This window comes from Xenopus tropicalis, chromosome 4, assembly GCF_000004195.4.
Source record: "Xenopus tropicalis strain Nigerian chromosome 4, UCB_Xtro_10.0, whole genome shotgun sequence".
NCBI lineage: Eukaryota > Metazoa > Chordata > Amphibia > Anura > Pipidae > Xenopus > Xenopus tropicalis.
This window is the reverse complement of record NC_030680.2, coordinates 58,808,291-58,819,098: the sequence shown is the minus strand read 5'-3', so window position 1 is coordinate 58,819,098 and position 10,808 is coordinate 58,808,291. Positions and strand designations below refer to the sequence as shown.

Below are 10,808 nucleotides of genomic sequence, written 5' to 3'. Positions count from 1 at the left end.
TGAACACTAAGACACAAGTTTTATTCAGCAAAAAAGAAAATCTACACATAAATTAGATATTGAATTCAATTAATAAATGATTAGAATAATGTTCTAATATTTCTCTTGCACCGTATGCAAATCAAACGTTTCCATATGGTACAGATAGAACTTATTTACATATTTTCAGAGCTCTTCTTAGCAGATGTTTTTCTCCCAAAAAATTTGCATTTCTTAGTCCCTCACATTATGTGACACATTGATGATGGTTTTGTCAGCAAAAGGCCTCAGAATACAAGTCCAAAAGCACAAAAACTCCCGAGATAAAGGTTTCATATAAATTCTACAGGTGTAGCCAATAATTATGCACCAGACCCTGGTTCTTATGCAGAAATAAAATAGGAATCAAGCTAAAATGTTGGAAAAGGTCAAAAGGTGATTGACCATTTATCTTTGGTCAAGCCATGGTGCTAAATCAGCTTATAAGGCACTGCCTTCCTCCTACCAGGGATATTAAAAAAAAAAAAAAAAAAAAAGACTTTCATTCTTACATTTAATATGAACAGAATAAGTACTACGTCAACAGCGGGATGTGGAACGAAGTAAAGTAAATGTCGCAGCATGCACATTGCTACTGCAGAATTAAGGGCATACAAAAGTATGACTAAAACTGCAGCTACAAAGAAAAAAATCTTTCTCCACTGCAGTGAAATGCCTTCATAGATTTAATTTGTGACATCAAATCCAAAGAGTCTATGTTGCATCACTTGATTTCCATCTTTTTAATAAGAAATGTTAGACAGGATTCAGGTTTGGCTCTTCTTCATCCTCCCTTCGAGGTGGAGGTTGCCGTGGCTCTTCTTCTCCACTATCTTGTTTGTCTTTTTCTGCTTCAATCCAGCTTTGCGGCGAAATCATCTTTTTGGCCCCAAAGGGAGGAGGGCCAATGAGGTGCTCAATATCATCATAGTTTATAACTTCCCTCTCCAACAGAGCATTGGTCAACTGAGAAGGGAAAGAGAGACAAAGTATATGATAATGAAGACCAAGGACTTAAACAAGACTTTGGAGATGAAATAATACTACAATAACCACACACTAACAGAAATGAGCTGTCAGTAGAGAGAACATATAGAAAATACACAAACAGTAGGACTGATTTACAAACACTGGGCAAATGTGCACCAATGCAGTAACACGTAGCAACTAAGCAGCAATTTGCTTTCGAAAGTCTTAACGCAGGAGTAATTATTAAAGCAAGTCTCTGAGTGGCTGCTGACGGTTACTGCCCTGTTAAAAATGTTCCCAGTATTAATAAATGGAAACCAATAATTATGTTTTGACTTCCACCTGTTCCTACAACATATGGTGGGTAAAATGAATGTATATTCGCTAGAGTTTAAAAATAAAATAATATTTTGTTATATATATATATATTTATAAAAAAATACATCCATTTAGTTATTTATTAATCTGGAGGTGCTGGTCGGTTACTTTGGTGAAGAAATCTAAAATCTTAGCTTCGGGTTGCAAATGAACCATGCCCTCTACATTTGCTTTATTAGTAACAAATGAACTAAGCATCTTGTGTAGTACAGTAATAACTACAGTAGAACAACAATTTTAAAACCCCCTGATATTTAGTTTTCCTGTAATTTATGCCGTTTGGTTGTGGTTCCAAACAGGCAAGCAGCGGTTTTTCTTTCTTTTTCAAAAAAGATACTGCAATTTACAAATTGCATAACTGGTCAGTAAAGTGTTCCCTCAGGGATTGCCTCACTAGCATTTATGATCAGTGCCAATTTAGGTTTAGGTTTATATGTAGATGCAGTAAGACACAAGCCACACTTACCAAAATCAGCTTGTCCCTGTTATCCAATAACAGCTTCTCTGTTCGTCTGTAAGCTGTGGAAACAAGCAGTTGGGCTTCCTGGAATGTATAAAGGGCAAATATAAAAGAATTCATTACGTTCATCTCCTTAGTTAGAATTCTTTTTTTCTTTTTTAACATATTATATAGTCATAGGTGTTTTTTCTCCTTTTTGCAATAATCATGGCTTTGATATCATGAATCATGCTCTTTCTTATTGTGCTGCTAACCGTAATCATAATTTTGTAAGACATTTCACATGAAAAGAAAAATGCAGCAGACAATGAAAACTTTTTAAAGTTCTTCTGTTACGGGTTTTCATCTAATCTAATTAACCATGACCTATATGACTGTGGGCAGAGAAGATTTATTCTTTGCATATTATAATGGGCACTACTATAATATTTTCCATTAAGCATTCTCTACGGGCAGTAACAGAACAACATTGTCTGTTATTCTATGAACTCATGTAGGGATGTTCGATTTGCTCAGATCTACTACATCAAAAATATCTCAGCAGAGGCTGCAAAATAACTAATGTTATTGTTATTTTTTCATATTATTGTGTTCATATCAGTGGTTTTAATATATGCTGCAGACAAACAGGAAGGAATTTGAAAAATACCTCCAAAGCTATAAGTAACCTAAGGCTCCAACCCACAACCTCATCTCCTAGTATTATATTCCTCTGTTAAGCCCTGGAAAAAATTATTTATGTCGTATTTTATCTCTCAAAAATGTAATTTATCAGAGCTGCAGAGAGATCCTCAATGCTCAGTTCCTAGGCTGAAATGAGAGCTGGGTGTGTACTTGCATTCTTTTACAGGAAGTGGTCATAACTGTGAGCGGCCAAAATCCTACCCCTATCAAACTGTGAAAAGGACCATTTAGTGGAGTTGCATCTTGCCCTGAAACTGTAAAGTTCTATTGTTTCCCAGGAGGTGCGCCTGCAGCTGTGAGTTATCAAAATCTGCTTGATCTAAGGATGAAGGGAGATGTTGCTGGCAGCAGGCAGGCCACACCATACAATATAAGAGCTACTGCTCTAATGGAGACTGTTATACACAGTAAAAGATGTGCAAATAAAAGTGCTAGAAATGACTTGAGCTGAAAATGGGACACAAGTTTGATGATATTGGCCTGTTCTGATCGGATCAGATCATAACAATGGTAAATGTGGGCCATTGAGAGAGAACTGCATCAACAAAACGGTCCTGTTTGACTGTCACAACTAATTTATTAAACAACAAAAAAGATCCATTGTATATATTTCCACCATTCAACCCCACACTTACTCGGTCCATCATTTCCTGCAGGCCTTGGCTAAATGGTCTTCTCCCAATGCCTGGTGTAGATTCACTGTCTGGAAAAGACACCTGACCGATGCTAGGTACCATGCCATATTGCTTCACCATAGCATATGCTATCCTTGTCACTTTTCTCAAATCATCTTGTGCTCCTGCACATCATGGAAAAATACACATTACTATGCCTGGTACAATGCCAAGAGTAACAATGTAACTTGATGGTCCTAAACAGTATTCTCTTGATTAAGGGTCTTATGAAATATTTTTATCAACAAAGGCAACATATAAAAATTATTTAGGACCAATAAACTGGACCTAAGCTGAATGTAAGAAGAGCCAGTTATCATGTCAGTATACTAACACAATGCCAAAGTGCCACAGTATGGCATATACCTTTCCTGGAAGAAAGCTATATGGTGCATTGTATGATTAGCATCACACAAGATCATACAATTATATGTAGATTTTTATTTTTACCTGTGGTGACCTTATTGAATGTGATAGCTTCAGAAACTCTGCCTCCCAATGCCATGCACATTCTCTCTAACAGCTGTTCCTTAGTGTATAAATATTGCTCTCTGGGCAGAATCTGAGCAAAGCCAAGTGCTGCATTTGTCCTAGGTGCTATAGAGACCTGCAGATATCACAAACTTGATTAGTTTACACTGCAATAACACACAACATAGTGCAAATCAGCTAAAGACAGATAGTAAATAACTTAAAATGCAAATGCTATAGACTATGATACTTCAAGACAAATCACAACTGGTCTTCCTATTTTATATTTTTTTCAGGTGGGCAGTTTTGTTCTGTTGCTCACTAGTTTGTAATTTAAAAGTGTCAAATTGACAAAGTCCTATTTATATTAGCAAACAGGCAGTTATTAGACAGACTGGAAAATGAATAGGAGAGAAAAGATAAATAAAGGAAAAATCTGATAGTTGTACCTGCACCCGGTATCATTACTACAGCCTGGTGCAGGCACACACAGTGTATTTCATCCAGAACGTGCCCTTTTCCGCAGGCTAAGAATCTGCTCTGTGTGGCTTTAGCCTTAAATGACAAAAGCATGTTTACCATTCCTGTGAATGATGGAGGACCAAGGTCAGAAAAATATCACTGTTTTTTTTAAAGAGCAGGCACTCAATGAGCCAATCCTCAGGCAGAATTCTTCATTAAAAGTAGTTTAACTGGAGTAGTACAGCCGCCTTATACGTTTCCTGTTCAGAGACACTTTGTACTCCAATAATACTACTTTTAATGAAGAATTCTGTCTGAAGATTTGCTCATTGAGTGTCTGCTCTTCAAAAAATGGTGATATCTGCTCCCTTAGCTGAAGGCTCAGGGCGGTGCACCTGAGCCTCTCTTTCACTGTGGTGAGTTGTTCGACACATTTTATCTTTTCACAAGGTCTTAAAAGTAGTTAGGCCAGTCAATACTTGGAGAGCTGAATTGCTATGTTAAATAAGGCAGTCCATTTTTATAGTTCCATTATGCCTGATATTACTTAGACTTTCTCATTATGCTAAAACATATATTTTTTAAAAAATATTTTGCTCTTTTTCTCTAACCGATGAGCTAACTTAAAACATAAAAGATAAAAAGCAGGATAACACCACAAAAAAAAAAGAAAAAAAAAAAGTTTTTCTTTACCAACAAGTAATTAGTGTTAAAAATAAATGATATAGGTATGGGATCAGTTATCTGAAAATTCATTATCCAGAAAACTGGAAATTACAGGAAGGACCTCTTCCATAGATTCCAATTTAATCATATAATTCAAATTTTTAAATCTGATTTAATTTCTCTGTACTAATAAAACAGTGACTTCCAACTTGAAAATAATTCATCCTAATTGGAGACAAAACAATACATTGAATTTATTTAATAGAAATGATTTTTTAATAGACATAGTATAAAAATCCAAGTTACTGAAAGACCCCTTATCTAGGAAACCCCCAGATCCCAAGAATTCTGCATAATGGGTCCCATATCTGTATAAGACTGTGCTGAACTACAACTTTCAGCATAACTGTATGAATAAGGTATGGGTAAATGAGAATAATGCCAGCAATTACAGAGATGGGGGGTGTAATTTACATGTTCCTGTGGACAATAAAAATTCCACAGTTTGCTGGTGTTTCTATAACATCCTGGCAAAACTAGAACATTCATTTGTGCAAGCAAAAATTACTGTAAAGGAACTACCTTCATGACAGCCTCGGTGTGTTCAAGCAACCATCCAACTAAGGCATGCCCAGATTCATGGAATGCTACAACACGCCTTTCTTCTTTTGACATGATCTTGCTCTTTTTTGCTGTGCCTAAAGAAACAAAACATTCAAGCATGGCCTGACTATTGGGATAGTAACTGGGCCAAGGGTTCATTGCCTAAATTATATAAAATGCCTTAGACCTGTATGGCCAAAATGTACTAATCAACTGACCAATCAACAATCAAAGTTTTAAGTTGATCAAGAGTTCCATAACTTCCCAACGGGAGTCAAAATTCTAGTTAGGATGTCTGAGTAACAATCAAACTTGATGGCCCTAAACAGTGTTCCCATAACATATTTATTAATCAAGGGTAGATACTGATACTAAAAATATAGCAACTACTAAAATTATTTAGGTCCAATAAGATGGAGTTTAAGGAGACAGTTATCATGTCAGTATACTTATACAATATTTTATATCCCTTTCTTATAAGCAAGGTATATGTTGCATTACATGATAAGCTTCACACAAGGTAGAATATGTGCAATTTTTTCTTTACCTGTAGTGACCTTATTGAATGTGACAGATTTAGACACTCCAAATACACATTCTCTTTAACAGCTGCTCTATCAATTTGGATATCTGATCATATGTTATGGATCTGCAAGGATGGAATTTAAGCAAAGAACATACCTGCAATCACTCGTTCAACTGCATACTCAAAGTTAAAGGTGTCAATGGATTGATAGCCCTCTCGGGCAGCGTGTAAAGCTGCCTCATTGCAGATGTTAGCAATATCTGCACCTGGAAGGAAGTATATTATTATTATTATATACATGGTACCAACATATTCCACAGCGCTTTATAGAGATTGCTCATTACTTCATCAGTCTCTGCTCCAGTGGAGCTTACAGTCTATCACATGCACATGAACTATAGTCAATTTTATCAAGTGCCCTGCCTGTATATTGTCAGAGTGTGGGAGGAAATCAGAGCCCCCGGAGACTGAGAGGGAAAAAAAGGCTTGCTTTACAAAAAATGGAAAACTTCCAGATTAAAATCCATCTGATATGGGTGATCTAATCACCAATCTTTTACCATAGCAACAGGATAGAAATTTTTGGTTTGCAATCAAAATACATTTCCTTAATGCTATGGCATAACATTTTTTGTGATACAGGTATTGGGTCTGTTATCCAGAATGCTTGGGACCTAAGGTTTTCCAGATAAGGGATCTTTCTGTAATTTGGATCTCTATACCTTAAGTGTAAACATTAAAGAAACGCAATAGGATTGTTTTGCTTCCAATAAGGATTAATTATATCTTTGTTGGGTTCAAGTACAAGGTAGTTTTATTATTAGAGGGAAAATAGAAATCATTTTTAAAACTCATAATAATTTGCTTATAATGGAGTCTATGGGAGATGGACTTCTCGTAATTCAGAACTTTCTGGATATCTGATTTCCGGATAACGGATCCCATACCTGTACAACAAACAAATGTTTCAGGCCCATATAAATAACCAGATCTGGTCTGCATAGGGGCAGTAATCAAAATACATTTTCTAAATGCTATGGTATGACATTTATTGTTTTGTTATACAACAAACAAATTATTCTAGCCCATATAATTAACCAGATCTGGAATCGAAAACTTCTTGTTGTTAAAGGAAAACAATACCCCAGAATGAATACTTAACCAACAGATTTATTGGTTTATATTATGGTAAGCGACTTACTAAAAAATCTCGCCAAACTGGAATATATACAGTGGCTTGCAAAAGTATTCGGCCCCCTTGAACTTTTTTATTGGAATTCCACGTGAAAGACCAATACAAAGTGGTGTACACGTGAGAAGTGGAACGAAAATCATACATGATTCCAAACATTTTTTACAAATAAATAACTGCAAAGTGGGGTGTGCGTAATTATTCAGCCCCCTTTGGTCTGAGTGCAGTCAGTTGCCCATAGACATTGCCTGATGAGTGCTAATGACTAAATAGAGTGCACCTGTGTGTAATCTAATGTCAGTACAAATACAGCCGCTCTGTGACGGCCTCAGAGGTTGTCTAAGAGAATATTGGGAGCAACAACACCATGAAGTCCAAAGAACACACCAGACAGGTCAGGGATAAAGTTATTGAGAAAGTTAAAGCAGGCTTAGGCTACAAAAAGATTTCCAAACCCTTGAACATCCCATGGACTACTGTTCAAGCGATCATTCAGAAATGGAAGTATGGCAAAACTGTAAACCTACCAAGACAAGGCCATCCACCTAAACTCACAGGCCGAACAAGGAGAGCGCTGATCAGAAATGCAGCCAAGAGGCCCATGGTGACTCTGGACGAGCTGCAGAGATCTACAGCTCAGGTGGGGGAATCTGTCCATAGGACAACTATTAGTCGTGTACTGCACAAAGTTGGCCTTTATGGAAGAGTGGCAAGTAGAAAGCCATTGTTAACAGAAAACAAAAAAGTCCTGTTTGCAGTTTGTCACAAGCCATGTGGGGGACACAGCAAACATGTGGAAGTAGGTGCTCTGGTCAGATGAGACCAAAATTGAACTTTTTGGCCAAAATGCAAAAAACTAACACTGCACATCACTCTGAACACACCATCCCCACTGTCAAATATGGTGGTGGCAGCATCATGCTCTGGGGGTGCTTCTCTTCAGCAGGGGCAGGGAAGCTGGTCAGAGTTGATGGGAAGATGGATGGAGCCAAATACAGGGCAATCTTGAAGAAAACCTCTTGGAGTCTGCAAAAGACTTGAGACTGGGGCAGAGGTTCACCTTCCAGCAGGACAACGACCCTAAACATAAAGCCAGGGCAACAATGGAATGGTTTAAAACAAAACATATCCATGTGTTAGAATGGCCCAGTCAAAGTCAATCGAGAATCTGTGGCAAGATCTGAAAACTGCTGTTCACAAACGCTGTCCATCTAATCTGACTGAGCTGGAGCTGTTTTGCAAAGAAGAATGAGCAAGGATTTTAGTCTCTAGATGTGCAAAGCTGGTAGAGACATACCCTAAAAGACTGGCAGCTGTAATTGCAGCAAAAGGTGGTTCTACAAAGTATTGACTCAGGGGGCTGAATATGCACACCCCCCTTTGCAGTTATTTATTTGTAAAAAATGTTTGGAATCATGTATGATTTTCGTTCTACTTCTCACACGTACACCACTTTGTATTGGTCTTTCACGTGGAATTCCAATAAAATTGATTCATGTTTGTGGCTGTAATGTGACAAAATGTGGAAAAGTTCAAGGGGGCCGAATACTTTTGCAAGCCACTGTATATCAGTAAATGTTGCCCTTATACATCCTTTCCCCTGAACCACCATTTAGTGATGGGCTGTGTGTGGTCAGAGATCACATGGCCAGAAAAAAAAATGCAGCTTTAACTGTAACAGTAGTATGGAAGCAAAAGGCAGAACTCTGTCCATTAATTGGCTGATGTGGCCTAGCATGTATGTGTGCCTTGGCTTGTTTGTGTGCACTGAGAATCCTATAAACCCAGGTGGCCCTTAATTCTTAAAATGGCAATTTTCTATTTAGGAGTACCCAATGGACCATACTACTGAAAAATTATATTGTTACGAAAATGGTTTAAGATGAAGCAGAGTTTTACATATGAGCTTGTTTATGCAATACATTTTTATAGAGACCTTACATTGTTTGGTGGTATAGTTTTCCTTTAAGAATGTATCTGTGGGCTCTGTTATAAACTTGGAACCTGGAACACACGGCAACCAATCAGATGTTTGCTTTCAGTGTTCTCCCTGTTGCTGGCTTAAAAATGCTAATCGCTGACTAGTTTCGAAGGATGAAAACACACGGGGTGATTAGTTGCAGCGAATTTTAAAAACTCTGTAGCAGTGAATAATCTCAGCGATTTAGCTACCATAGATCAATATGCGACCAATTGCATGTCATTTTTAAAAAAGTCTCAGCAACTAATCGCCCTGTGTGTCTTAGCCCTAAAGCTGGCCATACACGCACTGATAATATCGTACGAAACCTTGTTTTGTACGATATTTGGTGCATGTATGGCAAGTCGGCGAGTCGACTGATATCGCAGGAGGCTGTCGACTCACCGATCGGGTGAGTTAAAAGATTTTGATCGGGCGCCATAGAGCAAAATCTGCCTTCAGGGCTGAATCGGCAGAAGGAGGTAGAAATCCGATTGTTTCTACCTCTTTATCTGCCATTTCAGCCCTGAACGTTAGTGGCCGATTGAACGATCTTTCGTGTGACCAATGATAACTCTTTTAGGTAACCAGTCCTTGATCAAATACTTCCTCTGAAGATCTTGCTAAAGCCACTGACTTTACAACTTAAGGTCCCCATACACGCTGAGATCCGCTCGCTTGGCGAGATCGCCAAGCAAGCGGATCAACACCCAATATCCCCACCTACGGGTGGGCGATATCGGGGAGCGTGTAGTTTGGGGCAGTTTGGGGCCAAACGATCGAATTATATTGGTGGCAAGGGGCAGTCGGATAGAAAATCCAGTCGGATCGGGGACCGCATCGGCTCGTTGATGCAGTCCCCGATCCGACTGGATTTTCTAACCTGGCCGATCGATATCTGGCCAATTTCAGGCCAGATATCGGTCGGCCAGGCCCCTCGTTTCTGCCCCTACATGGGCAGATAAGCTGCCGAATCGGTCCCGTGCCCGTATATGGGGACCTTTATACTTAGAGATCTGAAAGAGAAGTTCTGTTGACTAGAATATTACAAGTCTTAAAACCATGGAAGTGCTACAATAAGTTTGACACTGGTGACACCCACATGCTAAATATCCATTAGCAATTCATTTAAATTAGTTTTTTTTGCACAACTAAATAAAAATCCATGTGGTATGCAGCTTGCATCAAAATTAACTGCTATTTAGCCATGCAGCAAAGCAAATGTTTTTAGTCTAGGTTTATAGGTGATCAAAGGAAATATTAGTAGGTGTATAATTCTTTCCTTTTTTCCCTTTAAGCATTTGAGGAGAACCTACACAGAGGTGTTTACATTAGCTGAACTTAATTAATTTGCATTTAAGCCCATAGGCCTGTGCAGCATATAAAGTGAATGACTATAATTATTTATTAAGACGTTACATATGAATTTTGTAAAGTCTATATATTTTTAAAATGAGAATTTTGTAACTGAGTCTACTCTTTGTGAATCAGATTACTGGACAGACACCTGTTGTTTAGATTTATGAATTAAAAAGGGTAATTTTAATTCCATGTGTTGGTTGGAGCGACCAATAAGTGGAAAGGAATAAACACCTGAAAAATTTGAATATTACAATACCTTTAGTGGTTTCTGTATTTTCATTGCTTGAGGAATATACCTTTGTTTCATAAAGTGCTGCCACCATGACATTTACAACAAAATTATCTCTACATTTGTATTCAATAAAAGAGGAAAACAAAAGAGG

At 37.9% G+C, this 10,808-nt stretch overlaps 1 protein-coding gene across 1 annotated transcript in view; it reads right to left on the bottom strand.

The window, feature by feature from the left end:
* Positions 1-10,808, bottom strand: part of spg7 (spastic paraplegia 7 (pure and complicated autosomal recessive)) — a 31,894-nt gene continuing 21,086 nt past the window's right edge. The window contains exons 12-17 of the mRNA XM_002933659.3: positions 6,067-6,177; positions 5,365-5,480; positions 3,634-3,790; positions 3,145-3,308; positions 1,832-1,909; positions 1-984 (exon numbers count right to left, since the gene is read on the bottom strand). Of these exons, the coding sequence (XP_002933705.2) occupies positions 775-984; positions 1,832-1,909; positions 3,145-3,308; positions 3,634-3,790; positions 5,365-5,480; positions 6,067-6,177 (836 nt within the window). The 3' untranslated portion in view covers positions 1-774. The remainder of the gene's footprint in view (positions 985-1,831; positions 1,910-3,144; positions 3,309-3,633; positions 3,791-5,364; positions 5,481-6,066; positions 6,178-10,808) is intronic.